Consider the following 25773-nt stretch of genomic DNA (forward strand, 5'->3'; position numbering starts at 1 on the left):
TCATTTTCTCTTGTAGATCCACTTACAACCAATTGGTTTTACATCATTTGGTTGATCTACAAGTTCCCAGACATAATTGAAGTACATAGACTCCATTTTGAGGTCCATGGCTTTGATCCATTGATCACGATCCACATCATTTATCGCCTGTTTATAGGTCGATGGATCCTCTATGCCGTCATCAGGTATGACGACTTGTGTTTCTGTTAAACCCAAGTAACGGTCAGGCTGATGAACAACCCTCCCACTACGTCGAGGCATTCTAAACTCTTGAGAAGGATGTAACTGACCAGATGCACTAGTTTTATCTACTACTTTAGTAGATGAACTAGTTTTATTTGTAGCGTCTTTGGAAATTTCATTCAATACTAGTCTATTGCGAGGTTGATGACTTCTTATATGGTCTTCCTCTAAGAATGTGGCATTTGTCGATACAAATACCTTATTCTCTTGAGGATCGAAAAATAGACCACCTTTTGTTTCTTTTGGATAACTACAAATAGGCTTAGTTTTGAACGACGTTCCAATTTTTTAGGATTTTGCATCAACACATGTGTCCGGCATCCCCAAATCCTAAAGTGGCATAAACTGCCTTTACGCCCTTTCCATAGCTCATAAGGTGTTTCTGAAACACTTTTAGAGGGAACTTTATTCCAAATATAGACAATAGTCTCTAATGCATGTCCCCAAAAGGAATCAGGTAACTTAGAAAAGCTCATCATTGAGCAAATCATGTCCAACAAGGTTCTGTTTCTTCTTTCAGATACACCGTTCTGTTGAGACATATTAGATGCAGAGAGTTGTGACTTGATTCTGAGTTCTATCATATAGTCCTAGAATCTTAAGTCCATGTACTCCTCACCTCGATCTGATCGTAGTGTCTTAATTGTTTTACCTAACTGGTTCTCAACCTCAGCCTTATATTCCTTGAACTTTTCAAAAGAAGCAGACTTGTGATGCATTAGGTAAATATGACCATACCGTGAATAATCATCAATAAAACTGGTGAAATATTCATACCCACCTCGAGCTTTGACATTCATCGGTCCACAGAGGTCTGAATATACGAGCTCTAAGGGTATTGTGGCTCTGAGACCTTTTCGAGTAAAAGATCTCTTAGTCATTTTTTCCTCAAGACAAGACTCACATGGAGGTAAAGAATTGTCTTTTAACTGATTTAGGAGTCCTTCTTAACCAATATCTCAATCCTTTTGAGATTTATATGGCCAAGTCTTAAGTGCCATAAATAGACATTAGAAGAAAATTTTTGTCTTTTATTTTGAGTTTCGGCTGTTCTAAACATCTTAGTATTTAAGACAAATTTTGCTTTAGTTGGTCTTAACTTATATAAGTTGTTTTCAAGTATAGCAGAACAAAGTTGAATACCTTTTCTGAAAACGAACGCTTCATTAACTTCAAAAGATATTTTGTACATTTGTTCCAATATACATGTGATAGATATCAAATTTCGTCTCATTTTAGGAGCATATAAAACATCTTTAAGTATGATATATTTATCGTTGAAAAACAACTTCAAGTTTCCCATTGCTTTGGCTGAGACAACCTCTTCTATTCCAACCTTGAGGGTGATCTCGCCTTCTTCAAAGTTTTTCCAGGAACTAGTTTCCTGAAAAGAGAAACAAATATGATTAGTAGCTCCTGAATCCAATATCCAGATTGAGGTATCATACTCCACTAAACATGTTTCAGCAACTAGTAAATCATATTTACCTTGTGCTTCTTTCGAGGCAGGGGCCTGAGGACATTCCTCAGTTAAGACAAATCTCAGGTCATCTATTACTAGTGTTGAATTCAGATTGTTTTTCCATGTTGAGTAATTATCGCTGTTTAGTTTCTCGGAAGCTAAGAGTTGAATTATTGAGCTATTCATGCTGAAAAAGACATATCCTTTTTAGTAAAAAACATTAATCTTTTAAATCCAATCAAGTTTAGTAAAAAAAACTAATAATGTACCCTTCATCATTATATTTTGCAACGATATTTCAATGGATTAGAATAACCTTCACCGAGGGGTGACGACTATTCCTCCGTTGAACCAAGATTATCTTGACTAGATACTATCACCAGAATAACTCTTAGTCCTATAGTAACTCAGTTATCGCTACTTTGGTCAAGAATTTACTAACACTCAGTAATTCTCGTAAATGTGACCCTTCATTTTCAGACCTCAAAGATCGGAATCATTATGCTCCCGAAGTTGGAAAGACAAGAATGAAAATGAACCTGAGAGACCCTATCAATTTCTAGAGTTCGCGGAGTTCCGAATCCTATAATACAACCCTTCGATTGGTAAGGTCGCTCCAAGGCAGACATGCAGGTGCATTATAGGAATCTCACGGTGCGACCTAATGGAAGAGACCATAGGATGTGTTGACATACTTCCTTATCTCACTTACTATGAACAACTTCCCCTATTCGCCTTAGTATTGACTCATGCAAACACTCTCTGAATGGAGTCCGCTCCCAGGGCGGCCCAAAGCCAAACATGAATCTCACGGTGTGAACTCTTAGGGACGCTAGAGCTAATAGTTCATTACTTCTCTCCAGCTGAAGTGTTTTAGATGGTAAAATACTTAGTGATACATTTTGACTAACTAAACATATCCTAAGTCTGGGTGATTCATCCGAGTATAAAATTTATACTGGATTTTTAACCTACGCTGTCTAGGTGATAAACAAATTTTATTACCTCACACCGCTCACGCATGCTCATAAAACCGGTTTAACCTAACTCAGACGTCGACTCGATCTCCAGGTAGTAGGTGTTCCATGAACTGTCAACTTAAAAACCTTCAACCTTAGTCATCTTATCTGACTTTTTGCCAAGATCTTGCCAGGTGAGTTTTCTTATAACTTCGGTTTTACAAGATATCGACCTATTTTCTATGAAAAATGGGATTGCTCGATGGTTAAGCCTAAGTGAGCATGCATCTTATCTTTGTTACAGATTTTAGAAGTCTAGGTTATTTTATAACAATTATAAAATAAATTATAACAATTATAACCCTAGAGCATTCATCTATAACATGCTTCCTTCAATCAAACATGCTTTAATATAACACTTATATTAAAACTAAGCATGCATATTATATATTTTATAACACTTATAAGATATAACAAATGCATGTCACATGCTTTTCCTATGGTGGGGTTTTAAAACTATATGGCATACTATATGCACACATAATCAAACAACATTATACATCACATGCATAATAGGTAAACAACACAAAAGTGGATCGATTTAGGCATTAAAAACATATAAATAACTAATTTATTACACAAATCAGCAACTAGCTTCTCGGAACTGGCTTCAAACACTTTGAACCATCTGGAACTGCTCAAAACTACTCGAACCGGCCCAAAAACACAAAAATCAAGTTGAACCGGTCAAACCAGCTCAACCAGGTCAAATGGACTGGTCCAAACCGTCTAGACCGGCTGGTCATTGGGCACTGGCACAGTCAACAAAAGCGGACGCGGGACAGGTTGACAGAGGCAGAGCGGGCAGCGAACCAGGTCGGCGCACAGTGTCAAGGTCATACTTGTCCAGGGTCTGTTGCCCATGGCCGCATGCCTGATCCAACCCCTTCTAGCATACTTTCATATCTTGTATTGTATTAGCTTAGTTAGCTTGCTTTCTTTAAATTTTCATTGTAAATGACCACTCGCCCTTTTGCATATGCAAGGGTGCCAGTTGGCTTTTTGTTCAGAATGCACTATATGGGGATAAGACTAACCATCACTCCTCATACCCGGAGTAGTACTCTATAAAGCTGTTGTTGTTGCTTATTGCTTTCTAGCCTACTACAATCTTTCTTTCTTTATTCACACTCACAAAAACTTCTTATGAAAACCTTTTCTCCAAACCCGTTTTCTAAAACCGTTTTCCCTAAAACGGGGGTGGAGGTTGCGAGAGGCACTCGGTGTGCCACTGGCAGTCCATATTCGAGTTGGCTGACTTGTTCGTGAGTGGGAACAAGTGTCGCACAATCGCTAAGAGAAGCTTTCGAAAGAGCGATTGTGACAGTTGGTATCAGAGCCAAGTCGGCTCACAGAGGGAAGATCAGTGATCATGTCGGCGACGAAAAACCTGAACAAGTCCCATGTGGATAGGTTGGTAGAGATGGAAGAGCAAATGCTCTACCTGAGAGAGGTCCCGGATAGTGTCCGTTTCCTAGAGACTCGGCTACAAGAAGTTGCTAAGAAAGCCGATGGAATTGATGCGGTAGTGGGCCGCCTAGACGGATTACTCGTCAGAGAATTGATGATGAGGGTAGAGACCCTCGAGACCAAAACAGCACGGTCCGACAGGTTTGAACGTGGCGATTGTTCATCGGGCTCTGTTGCCCACATAGAGGAGCACGTCGAAGAGCTGGACGGCTCCCAAAAGGCAATACTTCAGATGGTAACCGATTTGTCTAAAGACTTTCGGTCGGCCCTTGACGTCGTCAGAGTCGAGATAGCGGATGTGAGTGCTAGGGTGAATCTCACCATCTGAGCGGTAGGGAACCAAGCCCCATCTGGGGGAACAATGGCAGTAAGCAGAATAAAAATCCCAGAACCGAAACCCTTCTATGGGGTGCGAGAAGCAAAAGCCCTGGAAAATTTTATCTTCGACCTTAAGCAATACTTCAAGGCGACGAACACAGTGACTGAAGAGTCGAAAGTCACACTAGCAACGATGCATCTGGCTGAAGATGCAAAACTGTGTTGGAGATCACGATTTACAGACATACAGGAAGGACGATGCACTATTGATACTTGGGACAGATTGAAACAAGAACTTCGCTCGCAGTTCTTCCTTGAAAATGTCGAGATCTTGGCTCGACGAAAACTCCGAGAGCTGAAGCAAACGGGTAACATCAGGGACTACATAAAACAGTTTGCAGGACTCATGTTGGACATACGAGATATGTCTGAAAAAGACAAGGTCTTTTGCTTTGTTGAAGGGCTGAAACCATGGGCGAAATCAAAACTATATGAACAGAGAGTACAGGATCTACCCTCTGCCTATGCGGCAGCTGAACGGCTATACGACCTTAGCACTGACTCGCAAGATATGAGGAAGCAATTAACTTCCTCAAATGGGGGAAACAGAAACAGCCGTTCCAGTCCTCTCAGACCTAGGGGAGGAGACAAGAACACAGGAGGGGACCTAAATCATCCCAACCAAGATCAGGAAACAACTGGCGGGGGCCGCCGCAACAGCATAACAATTACAATCGCCCCTGTCTTGTTTCATATGTAGAGGGCCACACAGGGCGGGCGAATGTCCAAATCGAATCGCGTTCAATGCTTTTCAAGCCACATTAGCCTCTACCTCCGAAGACAAGGCTGAACTGGAGGAGACGGTAATCGAGCCAGATGCAGAAATTGAGAATCCCAGGATGGGGGCATTGAAATTCTTATCTGCGCTCCAGAAGAAAATGGGAAAGGCAACGGAGCCACTAGAGAAAGGACTTATGTATGTGGACACTTGGGTCAACCAAAGATCGGGCAAGAACACTATGGTCGACTCCGGGGCCACCCATAACTTCATGGCTGAAACGGAAGCCCGCCGCCTGAACTTGACCTGGGAAAGAGATGCAGGGAAAATAAAAGCTGTGAATTCTGCAGCCCTACCGATTACAGGGATAGAGAAGAGAACTTCGGTGAAGTTAGGAGACTGAAAGGGCCTCGTTGACTTCGTGATTGTCAAGATGGATGATTTCGATGTGGTATTGGGGATGGAGTTCCTACTTGAACATAAAGACATACCAATGCCCCTCGCCAAATGTCTAGTCATTACCGGATCTACACCCACCGTAGTTCAAGCCAGTATCAAACAGCCAAATGGGGTGAGAATGATCTCAGCCCTCCAATTGAAGAGAGGCCTGGCCCACGGCGAACCCACATTCATGGCCATCCCGATAGAATCAGTTGAATCCACTGAAGAGGAGATCCCTCAAGACGTTCTATTTGTCTTGGAAGAATATCGGGATGTCATGCCTAAAAGCTTGCCCAAGTCCTTACCCCCACGAAGGGGGATTGACTATAAGATTGAGTTGTTACCAGGGGCAAAGCCGCCTACCAAGAATGCATATCGGATGGCCCCGCCAGAATTGGCCAAACTCCGAAAACAGTTAGACGAATTGTTAGATGCAGGATTTATCATCCCGGCGAGGGCCCCATACAGAGCCCCAGTACTGTTCCAGAAGAAGAAGGATGGGAGCCTCCGGTTGTGCATCGACTATCGGGCCTTGAACAAGCTCACAACCCGCAACAAATATCCCTTCCTATCATTACTGACTTATTTGATCGACTTTACGGTGCTAAGTATTTCTCGAAGCTGGACCTACGGTCGGGATATTATCAGGTCCAAATTGCTAAAGGAGACGAACCTAAGACGACCTGTGACACGAGATATGGAGCCTTTGAATTTCTCGCGATGCCCTTTGGCCTCACCAATGCCCCAACAACTTTCTATACCTTAATGAACCAAGTGTTTCACGAATACCTCGACAAATTCGTCGTAGTGTACCTCGATGACATTGTGATCTATAGTGCCTCGCTGGAGGACCATCGACATCACCTCCAACTAGTCTTCGAACAGCTGAGGAAAAAACAGTTGTATGTAAAGAGAGTGAAGTGCTCCTTTGCCCAAGAGCGCATAAATTTCCTCGGCCATGTGATCGAGTGTGGTCGGATTGGTATGGAAGAGGGCAAGGTGGCCGCGATCAGAGACTAGAGGGTGCCATCATCCGTGACCGAACTATGATCCTTCCTCGGACTAGCCAACTACTATAGGTGGTTCGTAGAAGGATTCCCGAGAAGAACAGGGCCATTAACCGAACTATTGAAGAAAGATAGCCAATGGAGTTGGACTTCTAAATGTCAAGCTGCCTTTGAAAGCTTGAAGAAAGTGATGATTGAGGGGCCGGTCCTCGGAATTTCCGATGTGACCAAGCCATTTGAAGTAGAGACTGATGCTTCTGACTTCGCGTTAGGCGGTGTCCTCTTCTAAGACGGACATCCCATCGCGTATGAGAGTAGGAAACTAAATGATGCCGAACGGAGGTATGCCGCCACCGAGAAAGAGATGTTAGCAGTAGTTCACTACTTGAGGGCCTGGAGACAGTATCTTTTGGGGGCCAAGTTCGTGGTCAAGATCGAAAATAACTTCATTTGCTACTTCTTCAACCAACCGAAGTTCTCGTCGAAACAGGCACGGTGGCAGGAGTGTCTAACGAAGTTCGACTTCCAATTCGAACATAGACCAGGGAAAAGTAACCAAGCGGCTGATGCTCTTAGCCAAAAGAGAAAACTTGCAGCCCTATGCATGTTCGCCCGCTTACAAGCAAGTACGTTGAGTGCAACAGTACGAGAAACTGTCAAAACTCACTTGACAAACGATACAGCGGCACAGGCCATCATACAGTTGGCCACAGAGGGGAAGACACGTCAGTTTTGGGTGGAAGACGATTTACTATACACCAAGGGCAATCGCCTCTACATCCCCAGATCCGGGGAATTACGAAGGTTGCTGATGAAGAAGTGTCACGACACACCTTGGGCAGGACATAATGGTTGGTAGAGGACTTATAAGATATAACAAATGCATGTCACATGCTTTTCCTATGGTGGGGTTTTAAAACTATATGGCATACTATATGCACACATAATCAAACAACATTATACATCACATGCATAATAGGTAAACAACACAAAAGTGGATCGATTTAGGCATTAAAAACAAATAAATAACTAATTTATTACACAAATCAGCAACTAGCTTCTCGGAACTGGCTTCAAACACTTTGAACCATCTGGAACTGCTCAAAACTACTCGAACCGGCCCAAAAACACAAAAATCAAGTTGAACCGGTCAAACCAGCTCAACCAGGTCAAACGGACTGGTCCAAACCGTCTAGACCGGCTGGTCAATGGGCACTGGCACAGTCAACAAAAGCAGACTCGGGACAGGTTGACAGAGGCAGAGCGGGCAGCGAACCAGGTCGGCGCACAGTGTCACGGTCATGCTTGTCCAGGGTCTCTTGCCCATGGCCGCATGCCCGATCCAACTCCCTTCTAGCATACTTTCATATCTTGTATTGTATTAGCTTAGTTAGCTTGCTTTCTTTACATTTTCATTGTAAGTGACCACTCGCCCTTTTGCATATGCAAGGGTGCCAGTTGGCTTTTTGTTCAGAATGCACTATATGGGGATAAGACTAACCATCACTTCCTCATACCCGGAGTAGTACTCTATAAAGCTGTTGTTGTTGCTTATTGCTTTCTAGCCTACTACAATCTTTCTTTCTTTATTCACACTCACAAAAACTTCTTACGAAAACCTTTTCTCCAAACCCGTTTTCTAAAACCGTTTTCCCTAAAACGGGGGTGGAGGTTGCGAGAGGCACTCGGTGTGCCACCGGCAGTCCATATTCGAGTTGACTGACTTATTCGTGAGCGGGAACAAGTGTCGCACAATCGCTAAGAGAAGCTTCCGAAAAAGCGATTGTGACACACAGCGCGCCGGTCGCAAACAGAGCGGGCGGGCGCACGGGCATGTGGGTCGAGCTAGTTGGATCTGGGCGGGGTAGCGTGTGAGCAATTCGGGTTGGATCCTTCTTTTGGGTCGGGTTTGGGAGCATTCTGTCGGGTCTATGAGACAAAATTCTTTCAATTTTGCTGCTATTCTCTCTCCCGGAATCAAGAAATTACAACCTAATTTCAACTCAAATGACTCCAACAAATTTACAGACTCTTTTTCACACATTAATGCTCATACACATGTGAGCAATTACAAATTTCCATAAGAAATTTAAAGAAAAACAATGCCAAAATCATAATAAATCCACTTTAGTCCATATTTCATTCAATCTTTGAATAAAAAGGAAAAAAATACCCACCAAAAGCAATTGAGCGTAATTAAAGCATGCTCTAATACCACATGATGGAACACAAGACATACGCAGTGGAAAAAAGACCTAATTATACTCTAATTTCTTTTAATTAAAAGGAAATTAGCATGCAATATGAAGGGAATAAACAGTAAATTAAAATATCTTTGAAGCTCCTGAAAACTATTTTTCCTTGTTGAATCTCGACCCGAACTCTTCCAGACCACCACTAGAATTGATCTACTATCCTCTGGACTCAGAATCAAGTTGTAGGACCCGATGGATGAAGAACCCGAGAGAGAGAAAGAATTGGAAATAAAAGATAGATTTTGGGTTGGGTATGGGTTTTCTTTTTTCTTTTTTTAACTAAAAAAATAGTGATTTTTCCAGCCCAAATTTAGAAAACAATTTTGGAAAAATGGCCAAAAAAAAGTTTTTCATCCATAATTGAAAGCCCAATTTATAGAAAAAAAAAGTCATGCAACAATTGCATTAAATAAATCCATAAAAACCCAACACATAGAATCTACTGTCTAAGTGGGCTTAATGTCTCCACTATAAGCCAACACCTAGCCCACTATTTTGTTAGTGAAATTATCCAACAAAAGTTTGGATTTTCCCACCAACTTTAGTCAAAGGGCAAAATAGTCATTTTGTCAAAGTCAAACTTTGACCAAAAAGTCAACATTTTGACTTTTTATGATTTTTTTTTCGTGTTGACTAATTTTGACCTCCCGAGCATGAATACGCATTCATTTTCTCGAAATTTAAATCACATTTGAATATAAGGTCGATCAAAGTTTAACTTTTCAAAGTCAAAAGTCAACTCTTTGGCTTTTTACATCTTTGACCATTTCCATCATTTCCGAGCTTCCGAACATGAACGCATTCATATTATTGATATTTAAATCATATTTAAATATTAAAGCTGTATCTCTAAACTGAAAAACCCGATCATTATATCACATATACTTGTCGGTTTCTCTCTCTTCACCTAATTCGAATAATTCGAATTATTTTATCATACTGTTCTAAGTTTATTCCATATGAGCTAGTAGGGGAACCTAATGGACCTATAGATCATGGGCTCCAACGATCCGAGATTAGCTAGCTAAACTCTTTAGACGAAGCGAATCAACATTCGTTAACTAACGGGTGACTATAGTTGCACTCCCCTCACTATAGATATATTTGTGTCCATTTGATATAACCATGATTAGTAAGAATCCTTCACAGGTTATTCGTAATCTCGGCTGGGTCATAAAAACTGTTTTACCCCCGAGACTACATCTTATTCCTTAAGTTCCACTGATTCTCTAATGAACAATTGGTTTAAGGTCCAACCTATAAACCGAATCCCTCTTGAGCCAAGGAAAGGGTGGGGCCCCTTGTTCAAGACCTGAATTCAGTACTAAATGGAACAACCTATCTACTATCCCTATAACGGGTAGGAGTGAATTCCGTCTTGCACCCTATGTTCCCAGCTATCCACCCGATCTTATCCCTGAAATGGGAGGCTTATTGGGCCAGCGATGATGAGCTACCCTCACCTATGCAAATCTAAGGATAATTCCAAGTGAACAGAATCGATAGTTAGCTCAGGATTAAGATTAAGTTACCTAGGTCATCAATTAACGAAATAGTCAGTTTTATACATAAAACGGCATTTAGAACGTAAAAAGTGACTATTTCATGGTCCAGTCTTATGCAAACTCATTGCATAGGATGCCCACACTCACATATCTCTATGTGAATGATTTAGGATCACATCGTTTGTACTAACTACAAAGTGGGCCGCATCCATAGTGTCCCCAGAATAAGGCGCCCGATCTTATTCATATACTATATACCATTTTGGCTATATATTTGAACTTGATCCACATTTATGTCACTACATAAAGTTCAAACTACATTAAATAGCCTCAGGACCTTGGTTTATTGGATTCAAGATTACAATTTCAATAACAACTTTATCGAAAAATAAAACAGAATATGTTTATTAATTTACAAACGACGAGTTTTAGGACATAAAATCAACATTTACAAACTACAGGACCTTACGAGATTTAGGGCAGCAACCCCAATAATAAGACTAATCATTTTGTGGTCCGGTCTTATACAAACCTCTTTATATAGAACACTCCCGCTCACATGTTTCTATATGAATGATCAGGATCATATCATTTGTAGCACTTTACAACAATTGTAACACTTTACAAACCCCTTTGTATAGAACACCCCCGCTCACACGTCTCTACAATTGTAATATGTCTTAACTTTTAGCATCTTGTACACCTTAGCAAAATGGTATATGAGAAAGGAGAAATTTAACCTTATTAGATATAGTTTGTTCTATGATGAGTTATGTTCAATTGCCTAGCTTGTTTTAGGAGTATGCAATAGAAACTGCAGTTCACATCTTCAATAATGTTCCCTCGAAGAGTATTTCTGAAACACCTTTCGAGTTATGAAGGGGGCGTAAATCGAGTTTATATTACTTCAGAATCTAGGGTTGTTCTGTATATTTGTTAGTGACAAATCCTAAGAAGTTATGACCTCGTTCAAGGTTATGCCAATTTGTTGGTTACCCTAAGGAAATGAGAGGTGGTCTATTCTATGACCTTCAAGAAAATAAGGTGTTTGTATCGACAAACTTTACAGTTTTTTTAGGACGACCAGATGAGAGTTCATAAACCACATAGCAAAATAGTATTAAGTGAAGCTACTGAAGAATCAACAAGAGTTGTTAATGCAATTGGTCCTTCATTAAGAGTTAATGACGCAGCCAACACTTCAGGTCAGTCTCGTGCTTCTCAATCGTTGAAAGTGCCTTGACACAGTACGAGGATTGTGATACAACCTAACCGTTACTTGGGTTTAACTGGAACTCAGGTTTTCATACCAGTTAATGGCATTAAGGATCCATTATCCTATAAACAGGCAATGAATGACATTGACAATAATCAATAGGTTAAAGCCATGAACCTTGAAATGGAGACTATGTACTTCAATTAAGTATGGGAGCTTATAGATCAACCTGAAGGGGTCAAACCCAAGTAAATGGATCTACAAAAGAAAGAGAGATGTAGCTGGAAAGGTACAGACCTTCAAAGCTAGACTTGTAGCAAAGGGTTATACCTAGAGGGAAAGGGTTGGCTATGAGGAAACTTTTTCCCCTTTTGTTATGCTTTAAGTCTATGAGAATTCTCTTGTTCATAGCCACATACTATGACTATGAGATATGGTAAATAGATGCCAAGACTATTTTTCTGAATGAAAATCTTGAAGAGAACATCTTTATGTCTCAGTCGGAGGGGTTCATAGCCCAAGATCATGAACAAAAAGTTTGCAAGTTGAGTCAATCCATTTATGAGTTGAAACAAGCATCCAGATCTTGGAACATTAGATTTGATACAATGATCAAATCTTTTGGTTTTGATCAAAACGTTGATGAACCTTGTATTTACAAGAAAATCATTAACGATAAAGTAGCTTTCTTAGTACTTTATGTGGACGCTATTCTACTCTTTGGGAATGATGTAGGATACCTTACTGACATTAAGGAATGGTTGGCAGCCCAATTACAAATGAAATATTTAAGAGAGACGCAATATGTACTTGGGATCCAAATAATTAGGGATTGCAAGAACATAATGCTAGCTCTGTCTCAAGCAACTTATATCGAAAAAATATTGACTCAATATTCGATGCGAAGCTCTAAGAAGGATTTATTACCTTTTAGGCACGAGGTTTACTTGTCTAAGGAATAGTAAAATACCTCAAGAAGTTGAGAATATGCGACATATTTGCTATAGCTTAGCTATGGGCAACTTAATGTATGTTATGCTCTGCAATAGACTAGACATTTGTTATGCAGTGGGAGTAGTCAGTAGGTAGCAATCCAATCCATGGTTAGACCACTGAACTACGGTTAAGAACATCCTCAAGTATCTTAGGAGAACAAGAGACTACGAGCTGGTGTATAGAGTTAAGGATTTGATCCTTACGGGATACACCAACTCTGATTTCCAAACTGACAAGAATTCTAGGAAATCCACATTAAGATTAGCGTTTACCTTAACAGGGGAGCTATAGTATGGCAGAGCATCAAGTAAGGATGTATTGTAGATTCCACTATAGAGGCTGAATATGTAGCTACTTGTCAAGCAGCAAAGGAAGCAGTTTGGCTCAGAAAGTTCCTATGTGATTTGGAAGCGGTTCCAAATATGGACTTGCCCATCACTTTATATTGTGATAATAATGGGGCAGTAGCCAACTCTAAAGAACCTCGCAGTCACAAACGAGGAAAGCATATTGAGAGGAAATATCATCTGATATGGGAGATTGTGCAACAAGGAGATGTGATCATCACAAAGATCACCTCGGAGCATAACATTGTTGATCCATTTACGAAGGCTCTCTCAGTTAAAGTGTTCGAGGGTCATCTAGAGCATCTAGGTTTACGAGACATGTACATTGTATAATCTAGGGTAAGTCGAAGATGTGTAATAGGTATATGGATGCCATAATTTATTATATTTATTTACCATATTCCCACTTTTTGGATTATGATATTATGTACAACCCATTGACTAGAGTTTTAGTTCAAGTGGGAGTTTGTTGGGTTTTATGCCCTAAAACTTGTAGATAGTAAATGATATCAATTGACCGTCATCAACAAAGAGTTATCGATGTTAATTCAATAAATGTTATTGATTGTGTTGTATTCTATTTTGTCTTAATAACCCTAAATCCAATAAACCAACATCTAAGGTTGCCTTATGAGTCTTGAACTCCATGTGGAGACATATAGGGATCAATATTCAAGAAATAACCTAAAGGGTCTATAATACAGAGATAAAGTTGGGTATCTTGTCCTAGTGACACTATGGATATGACCCACTTTGTATTTGATACAAACGCAATGATCCAACGCGTTCTTGTATATGACACGCGAGTAGAGGTTTCCTATGCAATGAGTTTGCATAACATCGGATTGCAAAATAGTAACCACTAGATGTAATGTCGTTAACTAGTTTGGTTCCTATTTTAATTGGATGACCTAGGAAACATAGTCTTAATCCTAAGTATATTATAAAATCCTATTCACGAGGGATTGTCAAAAGTCCTTGTTTGAGTGAGAGCACCTTACCTTCGGTTGACTCTATAAGCTTACCATTTTAGGGACAAAACAAAGTGAGAAGCTAGGAACATAATAATACAAGATGAAATTCACTCCTTCCCGACTTCAAGGTAAGTAGATGAGTCTTCCCTTAAGTGATGTCTCCAGGACTTGAACAAAGGGTCTTACCCTCTCATTGACCGGAGAGGGTTTCTATTTATTAGTTGCACCATAAACAGGTTGTTCATTAGAGGAGCACTGGTATTTAAGAAATCAGAGGTAACCTAAGAGTAAAACGATAATTTGACCTAGTTGGTGTTATGGACACTTGTGAAGGACTAACTTGCTATTATTAGTCATATCTGTGGACACAGAAATATATCTGGAGTGAGAAGAGTGCAGTTGTGGGTCTTTAGTGGAGTGTACCCATAGTTAACGAATATTGATTAATTTGGTTAATGATTTTAGTCATTAGTCTCATATCGTTGGAGATTTGATTTGTAGGTCCACTAGATCCACCAGGTCCCCTTGTTAACTCACTAAAGGATATTAAAGAGGAACGATTTGAATTGTTCAAATCAATTTGAAGAAGTTGTATACTAATGTGATTAAAATGTAATTGATCATGGATGTGATCTATAGTTTAAATTAAGTTGGAGAGAAATATTTGATATTTAATTCAAGTGAGTTATATTTATAAATAAATAATTAATTAAATTAATAGAGAGGCGATGCATATAAACATACAATGTTTATTTATATTAATTAAATATATACGCTAAATTGGATTTAATGTATAGATAGTTATTTAGTTAATATGCTAATTAATTAAATAAACATTATTTAATTAATTAAGCACAAGGGTAATAGAGAAAAAATTGGAGAAGGGGTTAACCCTTCTCCATATAAATTCTACCTTATGGCCCTTTTAAGGCAAGAATTTCATTTTGGTGAGATTTACTCTAGCCACCAAAACACAAATCCTCACTACTCTCTCTGAAGAGAAATCCTCTCTACCTCTTCCTCTTCCAGTTAGTTGGATACCACCTATCCTTCTATTGGAATACTTGAGAATAACAAGGTTATTCTCGTAGTCGCGTTCAAGTTCGGTTTAGAAGAAGTTCGTGCCAAGATCGAGAGGATTTTTCATGGAGTTTAGGAATCTTCAAAGGTAAGAATGGTTCTCTCTTAGTTTCCCTTCTCTAAAGCGTGCTATTTCATATGTTTATCTTTCATATGTTCTGTTTTAGAACACTATTGTTATTTATTCAAAAATCAATTTTCGATATGTAAGGTGTTTACACGCTTATGCTCAGGATTCGATCCCTACAATAACTTGAACATAAACCACTTGTATGTCTACCACATACTGTTCAAATGACATCACATAACCTTAGATCTTATTTTATTAAATATATAATTTGTTGTTACAAACTATAAGATATATGAGATTTATGGCACCAAATCCAATAGAGTCCCAATGGGGTTTGTGTTTGATGTGGAGAGATGGGTATGTTTGGACATTATAATCATGATGACTTTGTTTGAATCATTGGTGGAGATTAAATGAAATTTTGGGGGACCATGAGAAACTGGGCGGTGGTCGAAGCTGAATGACTTATGAAAAATGTTTGCCAGGAACTTTCACATGGTCTCTTTGATCTTGATTACCACAAGGGACCAATTGAACAAACAATGTTATCGTCTTTTTGGTTTTGAGGAATGCTAGTATCTTCATAATCAGTGTAGGCTTATTAATTCACGGAGTGATTCATGGACGGATGATGAAAGTTCTATGCATTTGCAAGAAGCCTTGGTAGTTTTTTTTTTTAATAATAATAATATGTAGGGGCTACTTGCAATTTACCCAAAATGGCAAAATAAATTACAATAATTAGGTCGGTAACTCAAACATCTTTTGTTTGTAAAAATGTCAAAAACAAATCCTAGTCCACATAAAAAAGATGTTGAATGATGCAAATATTCTTATACACTCAATTGATATATTTGATATACTTATGCACCCATTTATACTCCTAATAAACTCCGCATATCTTATGGGATAGTATGAGGTTTCATTTCAAAATCAATTAATAATAAAAGAGTAACTCATCTATCTTATAAAAAGTATAAGATCTCTTCATTTTTCCAATGTGGGATTCTCAACACTTCTCTCTTTCACCAACCAAAGCTACTGCTCCAGCTCCCCCCACCACTTACCTCCATCAATCGTTGCAGCCTTACTGCACGTTTGTCACTAATTGTCGTTTCTCTATCTTTCTTTCTTTCTCTCTCTCCTAAGGGCAAATATGGAATAAAAAAATAATAAGAAATTCAAATTTAAAGTTTTTGACATATTTGCAAAATATTAAATATGGGTGACACACCTACAAAATAGCATATTAAAATTGCCACCAATTACAAATACCTAATATAAATATGTTTTCAAAATAAAAAACTTTTGGAGTCTATTTTTAAAAGTAAACGTTAAGCTAACAAGAACGTAGTTCAATTTATATAGTACTTGTACTATTGGCCTCGAGATTAGAAATTCAATTCTACACGTCACCCTTTAATTCCACAATACTTTGGGGGGAAAAAAGTAAACGTTAGCCATGAAAAGAATACCGACCAAGGGTTATTTTTACCAAAATTAGTTTTATATATATATATATTTTAAATAAAAACCAACACGTTGAAAATACAAATGAGCACGTGGACGAAGAACTGCGGCCGCCACTCTTAGTCTCAAAATTGAAAGTTTTGTTTTTTTTTTTTTAAATATATAATAAATCTAATATCTTTTTTGGACATCACATTGCGCTTTTAAGCTTCTCTTCATCGCCTCCTTTCTTCCTCCTCCTGTGGCTCTTCTCATTCCAAGCCCCACCTTGCAACACCCACTTCTCAATTCCTTCTATTTTCCCTCTTCTAACTCTTCAATTCACTCTTCAATTTCTTATTTCTGCAGCGAATGCATTTAATCATGGCTTCCCTCAGGTGGGTTTCTTGGATTTTCATCGCACATTTGTTTGTTTCAACATTTGTGCTCTCAGATTCTTCCTCCTACTCAAATAACCCCGAAGAAATTCCTAAAAAGTTCCTCCAATTTGCTAAGGAACCTGAGTTGTTTGATTGGATGGTGGGAATCCGTAGGAAAATCCACGAGAACCCAGAACTTGGTTATGAGGAATTCGAGACTAGTAAGGTGATTAGAACAGAATTAGATAAATTGGGCATTTCTTATAAATACCCAGTTGCCAGTACTGGAGTCATCGGCTTTGTTGGTTCTGGTCAGCCCCCTTTTGTGGCTATTCGAGCAGATATGGATGCACTTCCTATGCAGGTTTGAATCGATTGGTTGACTTATATAACTCTTTTCTGATGACTCATAGTTGATAATTCAGTGTAGAGTGAAATTTTCCTGCCAGATGTTTGATTATATGCCAAAACATCGATGATCGTACTCTTGTTCTCTCCGTGATCTTTTAATACTTTGATAATGAATTGAATAGCAATTTGCCCTGGACGTGTTTGAATTTTTTACGGAGTGAATTTCGGTTCTTACAGGAATTGGTGGAGTGGGAGCATAAGAGTAAGGTTCCTGGGAAGATGCACGCTTGTGGTCACGATGCTCATGTTGCAATGGTCTTGGGTGCTGCAAAGATCCTTCAAAAGCAAAGTGAGGAGTTGAAAGTAAGCAAGCATTTCGTGGATCATTTTCTGTACAAATGTGTTAGGTGCAAACAAAGTCCCTATGTTGGCTAGGGAGAGATCCATAGAATGTATTGAGCACGATTATCTATGTATGAGGCATTATGGGTGAAACCCAAAGCAAATTCAGGAAGGTTTATGCTCATGTGCTAGATTTTAGCCGGTGTTCTGTGATTGTTTTGGTTGGATGATAATTTGATTCTATGGAGATTTTATTGTGATACAGCCAATTTGACACCGTCTCATTTATGGATTGGAGATCATGAATTATAAATATGAATCTTTCATAGTTACCTTCCTTTGCATCACTTGTTTGTAAGAACCATGGTGGAAAATGTGAGTGAATAAAAGTGTTTCAGAATGTAATCTTATTTCTTAGATGTGCACACTATTGTAGGAAGATTTTGAAAATTATTTGATGGACGAAGTTTATTTAATATAGTGCTAATCACACTAGGTTTGCTAATTGGTTTCATCTGATCAAATTGGATGAACTTCTTGTTTTACTTTCTTTTCATGCTCTACTAAGCTTATTAATAACCATAATACTCTAGTTCATAGCTAATGTTGTTGGTTGTTTGCTTTGATTTTATTAACGCAACAGGGAACAGTTGTACTAGTTTTCCAACCAGCTGAAGAAGGAGGTGGAGGTGCTAAGAAAATAATAGAAGCTGGAGTGTTGGATAATGTCAACGCTATCTTTGGGTTGCATATTGTTCATAATATACCTCTCGGTGAAGTGGCTGGGCGATCAGGACCCATGTTAGCTGGAAGCGGCTTCTTTGAAGCAGTAATAAGTGGAAAAGGAGGTCATGCCGCCATTCCTCAGCATTCCATCGATCCAATTTTGGCTGCATCCAACGTTATTGTGAGCTTACAACATCTTGTTTCAAGGGAAGCTGATCCACTAGATTCACAGGTAAGCCATATATTTTCCTGTTCTGTTTTCATCAATAAGGAATTATGCAGTCAAGTTTTCAGATTGTTAGACATTTCATGAGAACCTTACTAACAACCTCAACAAAACCCATAGAAAGCCAAAACAACCAAATCTTGTAAGCATTCCCTTGACATGAAAACTGGGGTGGGTGGGTTGGGGGGGAGGTGAGAACCAAAGATATCAAGTATAGTTTCCACTTGTGTAGTTTCAGTACATAAAAGAGTAACAAGAATGTCTTTACGCTTGTCTGAAGAGTTAGGACAGGGAATGCATTGTCCTCTCCGTGTTCTCATTTTATTAAAATAGTAATGTATTCATTTGTTGGGCTGTTTGCTGCATTACCCTTGTGTTCAATCTTCTGCTTCTAAATGTATTTGCAAGGAAGGCTGCATTGACAGTCAATAATAGCTTGCTTTGATTTGCAAATAAGAAACCCTATTCACACAGTGAAACGTGCAGGTAGTAACAGTTGCTAAGTTCCAAGGAGGTGGTGCATTCAATGTAATTCCAGATTCAGTTATGATAGGTGGCACTTTCCGAGCTTTCTTGAAGGATAGTATGATTCAACTTAAGCAACGTATTAAAGAGGTATACAAATTTGAGTTGCAAAGTCAACAATTTCTTAGGGTTCTTCAGCTTGTTCTTTTCCTTAAAAAGTTATCAAGCATTCGACACTGATTTTTGAGAACAGAATGGTTCTTTAGGTTTACTGTTAACATAATGTTCTTCGAGTTAGATGAAAAGTAATATTTAAGTCACTATCACTGTTACCATCCTAATATGTTATTCTTTGACATGGTACTCTCATTTGCTTCTTTGATAGGTTATCACTGGACAAGCTATTGTGCATAGGTGCAATGCGACTGTCAATTTTTTGGAGAATGATAAACCTTTTTTCCCTCCAACTGTGAATGATAAAGAGTTGCATGAACACTTCCAAAATGTTGCAGGAGATATGCTTGGCATTGACAAGGTAAAGGACATGCAACCACTTATGGGATCTGAAGATTTTTCGTTTTACCAAGAGATGATCCCGGGGTACTTCTACTTTCTTGGAATGGAGAATCAAACATCGGGTCACCTCGATTCCGTGCATTCCCCTTACTTTCGTATCAACGAAGATGCACTCCCTTATGGTGCAGCTCTTCATGCATCATTAGCTACAAGGTATCTTCTTGGACTCCAGTTGAAAGTTACTTCGCCAGAAGAGAAACGTCACGATGAATTGTAAATTGCCTACTGACCCGCTTGATCATAAGTCTGGACCAGATAAAAGGGGTATAAAACATAATCAAAATCTTATTGAGCTGCCACTAATGTCAATCCCCTATCACAGCATCTGTATTCTGTTTTTTCCATTTAAGCTTCACCAGTTATCGCACCTACCCAAAATCAATCGGCCCAAATGTTCCAAGAAAGTGAAGCGTCTGCACATTTCCTTTTCTTTGATAGATTTCTTACATTTGTGGAATAACCATGACTCGTGGGCACAAGAAATATTGTATTACTCTAATTCTTGGAGCTTGATATTGTAATATGTAAATGAGATACTGTGAAGATTCGCATTTAAAAGAAGATTACTTGTGACTAACAAATTATGTTAATATATTGGTTATGAGTGATAGATCGATGTTGGTAACGAATAATAATGTATAATGATCCCCTCTTTTCATTTTTTTAAAGTAAAAGTTGAGAATAATAGCTTCCCACTTTCACATTTTCTTATATTGCCATGCCGTATTTGAACCTGATACCAAAATCAAATCGAATTCTTACCCAACCACTAGCAAATATATAATATTCCTTTGATGGTGGTGCATAATCAAACCTCTAAGTTTGCTTGCACTTCGTCTATTCTCACGAGATGTTGACGAGATGTTTACGAAAGAGTTCAATGATTTGTACATATATATATATGTATCTACACGATCAAAATCAGAGAGGAGTGGTAATAGGAGGTTTTTTTTTTTTTTTTTTTGGAAAAATGGACAATAGCATCTAATCTAATGGTATTACGTTTGATTAGTATAACTAAAAGAATATAAAAAGACACAGACTATAGTCTCCAAACTAAGATTTATGATAAATCCCATTAGGACCTATAAAAAGGAAACATTTCTGAAGGCTGGATTTTGTCAAAACCCCATAACCTTTTGAGCTACTTCTAACAAACGATCTAAAGCACTTGGAGCAAATTTTCTAGCAAAAAGAAAACAAAGAGAAGAAGGCTGATCATTGTAAAGGCATCTCTTGCTTTCAAAAAGTTTCTTAAAAAACTCTTCTGTGATATCATACTTCCCAAATGTAGCAGGATGCGCACCACCCCTGGACCAGTCCACAAAAGTAAGGCTTCTGTTCGCCAGAAGATTTGGCGATTCAATGCTCAGCATTGTTTGGAAGTAGTGTTCGTCGACATAACAAGCTGGTCTGCAAAACTCTTTAAACAAAGGGTAGTACGTTTGATCTTTAACTATTTTCACTGCAAGTTCACGATTGACTTCAAACCATTGATAACCCTTGCGCCAGTCAGTGAGGTTAATCTCAGGTGCCATATTCCTGTTGTAGCGTCCTCTTCCATAGGGTCCTTGCTCATCAAATGAATCTACAAAGCTGTATCGAGATCTTGCAATATACCGATAGACCGTGGAAAAGCTGTGGAGAGGGACACAAGCCTCGGACAGAAGAATGAACCACTCATTGGAGATATCAAGCAACGCATTAGCTAGCAGTCTCCTCTCGGCATCACACATATTCATCTCACCCCACTCTGCAACCTACTCGGAGAAAAAACCACGCAACGTGAATATTCTAACTCTCAATTAACAGAACAAAAATAGTAGGTGAGAAGTTTAATCTTCGGCAAGCAAACACGGACAAAATGGTTCTTATGATAAGTCGAAAAGAAAATTCCACTCGAAGGATTCACTAGGAGGCCACTCCTATATATAATAAGTTTAAATGAAAATGCATTCAATGCAATATTCTCCAACAGTGAAAGGATCAACAAAGAGTGAAATGAATCTTAAATTAACAAGTCGAGATATTTATGCCGACTTGAGACAATTTAGACCAAGACAAAGCTACGAAAACAATATGATCATCCTACAACTACAAGCTCAAAAAAAGTTTCTTCTTCCTCAAGAAAATTCTATGGTTTCTTTCTAACCAAACAGTCCAATGAAAATTACGTCACAACACCTTCAACAAAGGATGCCCTCCAAAAGAAAGAAAGAAAGAAAGGGGAAAAAAAAAAAAGAAAAAAAGAAATATTCTTGATGTTGTTAGGTAAAGCAATGGATCAATTAAAGCAAGCATGCAATACTGGAGAGGCCACAGGGCAAGTGATAAACAGGCCTAAAAGAATACTACAATATAATCATTTAGATGCAACTACACCATGAGCTCCATTACAAAACACCATCCAAATTCCAACAAACAATTAAAAAATATCCACATAAATATTCAGTCGTCAGTCATTTCTTGCTTTTTGATGAAATAAATCAGGAAAAAAAAAGGTCTAAAAGAGGAACACTAGAGGTTTTATTTAAGAAACAATTGCTAGTACCTGACTTGGGATCTGTCTTTTATAAAACACGGATGAGGGTGGGAAGTCAGCAATGTATGATGGGGCAGTATGAACATAAATGGAATAAAGCCCCTCATGATCCTTGAAGAACCGTTGCCAAAGAGGGGCCATAGGCAAAGGCCCTTTCGTCAAGAACATAAAGGCAATCTTGCGAACTCTCTTGAAGGGATACTCTTTAACTTGAGGAACAAAGGAGGCCCGCCATAGTAGCTCTTGATCACTCATGCTGTGAAGAAGATTTGAAGGAGGCTTGATCCAACTATCTATGCCATTGCCACTTGGCTCTTCCAAGCGAGGTTGAACAGTACTGACGGGAGATACTACAGGGGCAGTACTTCGAACTCCAAAATATCTAATGGTATTCATACTAATAATTGAAACCCCAAGACCCAATACTATAAACATCAAGAAGAATTGAAGAAACCTCATTGTAGGATATCTCGTTTGATTAATTCTAACTACAGTGCCGAAATCCTTGCCGTCCTCCATAACCATTAATCTTGAATGCATGATGTCAGCATCAAACTCTTATACCTAAAATGCCTACCAAAGTTAAATCACAAGAAACCATTTCCAAATTTTCACCACTGCCCAAAATCAAATGGATGATTGTCTGGAAATATAAATTTCTCATCAGCACATCACATATGTCATAGCAATAAGACAAAAGCGGAGTGCAGAGGAAATTATTACCTCTTTCGTCGGCTGTACAATGCCATTGAGGATCATCCGTTGTAATAATCGGTAGCCCCACCGAATTGTTGGGTTGCGATAACAAAATTTACGAAGTAGGAGTTTCGAAATCAGATTCCTATGGTTGAAATTTAGGGGTTTGAGAAGAAGAACGGAGAGTACAAGAAGGAAATTTGGTGAGAAAACCTAGAAGACCGGTCAGTCAATATTCATCTCCGGTGGACTGCAGGTTTGTGGACTGTTGTTTCAAATTTAATATAATTTGAGGGCATGCATTTAATTGCCTTAATTTTGTAATTTTATAATCATAGTTAATTGTATATTGTGTAACGTAAAATGTTTTTAAAATTAGTAAAAACAAAAAACCAATACCTTGCCATATCTGCCTAGGGATTTTCTATTTTTTAGATTAAAATGTGGGCGAGATTCGAATATTTAACCCATAGATTTATATAATATTTTAACTAGTTAACGTATGGTATATTAGGAAATTTTGCTATATTATTTCGATTTGTTATTTGTCATATCAATAGAGCATTTTAATAACGGTGAAAAAGATGTTAAAAGTAACATTTTTGTTATTATTTGCCCAAATTTTTTGGAGAAACGTGAATCAGGTTTGGAATCTTAAACTTAAGTCTGGAGATTAGGCTGAGAGGTTTAGAGATTAAGCTAAGAGGTTTAGGTAGTTTGATTTAAAAAAACTGTGTTTAGAGTCTAGATTTTAAAAGTCTGTTTTAAGAAGCTTGTGTTTGGAATATAGGGTTAAGTAGTCTAGGAATAAAGTACAAATTTATAAATATTTAGTTTGTAAAATATTTTATTGTATTTAATCACCGATTAGATTTTAGATTAGTTTAGATTTGTGATCTTAATTATTTTAATATAGTTTAAAAAAAATTAGAAGAATACTTTTTAAAAAAAAAATTGAAATGGAGATTTTGACTAAAATTATAATTTTATTTAATCTATTATTGTAATAATTTGATATTTTAATCTTACTAGATTTTGAAATAAAATTTCATAGACTTTTGTTACTTAAACTAATTTCAAAATTATCATTTTTTTCATCATAATACACTGACTTAAAATTAAAATAAACTAGTATTTTAATATTAAATTCAATGACTAAAAACTATATTTTTTTTCTTATCAAATTATTGAGGAATAAAAAATCATAAAATTTGAGTTGTAGTTTTTATTTGGTCACTAAGTTGTTTTAAACATTTTAAATCTTTATGTTTAGAAAATAATTCTAAGTCTTCGAGCTAATTAAATTGTCCAACAAAAAAATTAAAATGTTATTAAATTAAATTAGAGCTTTCAAGCATATATATCGTTCTACACATATAACTTAAATAAATATAATTATACAATTGTAGTCTATTGGCATGTTTAGAATGACTTAGAAAAAAAATATCTTTCAAAAATTCATTTTTAATTAAACACTTTTGATAAAAACTCATTAAAAAAAAATACATGTGTTGCAATTCTTTCTTAAAAGTATTTTTATATATAAATTTGTCTAATTTGTTGTATACTAAGAGTATTTTTATTAATGTTTTTCAAGGGTGGTTGGTGGCAGTCGGAGGGTGATCAACGGAGTTGGTGGTTGAAATTTTGCGGGAAGGGGGTTGCTAAAGGTTGGTCAATGGTGGTCGAAGTTAGCCAGTGGCGATTGCTGAGGTGGCAACTAGAGTTGGCCGATGACAGTCGCAGGAGGTGTCGACTGGAGTTGGTCGGTGGCGATCGCCAGAGGTGGCAGGCGGAGTTGGTCGGTGACGGTCGCCAGAGTTGGTCGACAGAAGTGGTGTTGAAGTTGGCCGGCGGCAATGGTCGGAGTTGGCTCGCAACGGTTGCCGGAGGGTGGCAACCAAAATTGGACGACGGCGATCGTTGAAGGGAGGCGGCTGGAGTTGGCTGCAGTAGTCATAGAAAGTGGTTGGCTGAAGTACTTCCTAAAATTAAATGAAAAAAATTGGTAACCTATGGATTTGAATAGTAAACACTATTCAAACTCATGGAAAAATGATATAAGAAGCCAGACTTCCTAAATCCATGCCCGAAACAAGGGTTGGGCTTAGGATGCCTAACTCATCCAATCTCAACCCTTGAAACAAACATCCCTTAAAGTTTATGTAAATTTATGCAATGAGTGAATGTTTTTGAAGTCTTCAAAAGCTTAGGAAGTCATAGTTGAAAATTCTTTCTAATTTCTCTTTGAAGTCTTAAATTCTTTTAACTCACACAATATCAAAAAGAAAAAAAATAATTGACAAACATTGATAAACTTCTATTAGCATCTATTAGTGATAGAAACTGTTAAAAATCTATATTGATAAAGGTTGATAGAAGTCAAATAAGTGTTATCAGTGATAGAAATTGATAGAAATCTAAAATGATTAAATTATGTTATTTTGTGTAAATAGTTTCTCTTATTTTTCTATTTTTGAAAATCCTTTTCTCATAATAATAACAATAGTTTTTTATTAAAAAATATGATGGGAATATGTTTCGAAAATTTAAAACAAGAAGCCTAATAGATACCTTTTTTAGTGGAAAAGTTAACAATTCTAATATTTATTTAAAGTACAATGATGGAATTTTTGTACTTTGAAATTATAGGAACTAAAATAAAACAAGTTTGAAAGTATTCTTTATTTTATTTTATTTTTTGTAAAGGTAATGTATTACTAAAAAAGAGAGTGACCTCACAGCCTAAAGTCAAAAGTACAAAAAGAATACAACAAAACAAGACGACGCAAGACGCAACCAAGGAACAAAATACATAAAAAGAACATACCCACGTACA

General features: G+C 37.8%; 2 protein-coding genes and 1 pseudogene across 4 annotated transcripts; 2 read left to right on the top strand and 1 right to left on the bottom strand.

Annotated features, from left to right (window-relative positions):
* Positions 1-4096: 4096 nt before the first annotated feature.
* Positions 4097-7597, top strand: LOC150038831 (uncharacterized; annotated as a pseudogene).
* A 9210-nt stretch (positions 7598-16807) lies between these two features.
* On the top strand, positions 16808-20277 carry LOC120067662 (IAA-amino acid hydrolase ILR1-like 4). Its single transcript, XM_039019202.2, has 5 exons — positions 16808-17374; positions 17599-17724; positions 18347-18661; positions 19142-19270; positions 19506-20277. The coding sequence occupies exons 1-5, from the start codon at positions 17003-17005 to the stop codon at positions 19911-19913; spliced, it is 1350 nt and encodes a 449-aa protein (XP_038875130.1). The 5' UTR covers positions 16808-17002; the 3' UTR covers positions 19914-20277.
* Positions 20278-20681: 404 nt separating this feature from the next.
* LOC120075371 (glycosyltransferase BC10-like) lies at positions 20682-23383 on the bottom strand. 3 transcript variants are annotated; one of them, XM_039028743.2, is made up of 3 exons: positions 22962-23383; positions 22248-22881; positions 20682-21456 (listed from the first exon to the last, which is right to left on the bottom strand). In XM_039028743.2, exons 2-3 carry the CDS (start codon positions 22776-22778, stop codon positions 20818-20820), a joined length of 1170 nt encoding a protein of 389 aa, XP_038884671.1. In that variant the 5' UTR covers positions 22779-22881; positions 22962-23383; the 3' UTR covers positions 20682-20817. The 3 variants fall into 3 exon arrangements, with proteins under 3 accessions (XP_038884671.1, XP_038884822.1, XP_038884748.1); XM_039028894.1 differs by having other exon boundaries at positions 22248-22802; positions 22962-23233; XM_039028820.2 differs by having other exon boundaries at positions 22248-22811; positions 22962-23229.
* Positions 23384-25773: the final 2390 nt, after the last annotated feature.

The sequence above is a fragment of the Benincasa hispida genome, chromosome 1 (genome assembly GCF_027475165.1).
Source record: "Benincasa hispida cultivar pf3 chromosome 1, pf3_genome.v1.1, whole genome shotgun sequence".
Lineage (NCBI taxonomy): Eukaryota > Viridiplantae > Streptophyta > Magnoliopsida > Cucurbitales > Cucurbitaceae > Benincasa > Benincasa hispida.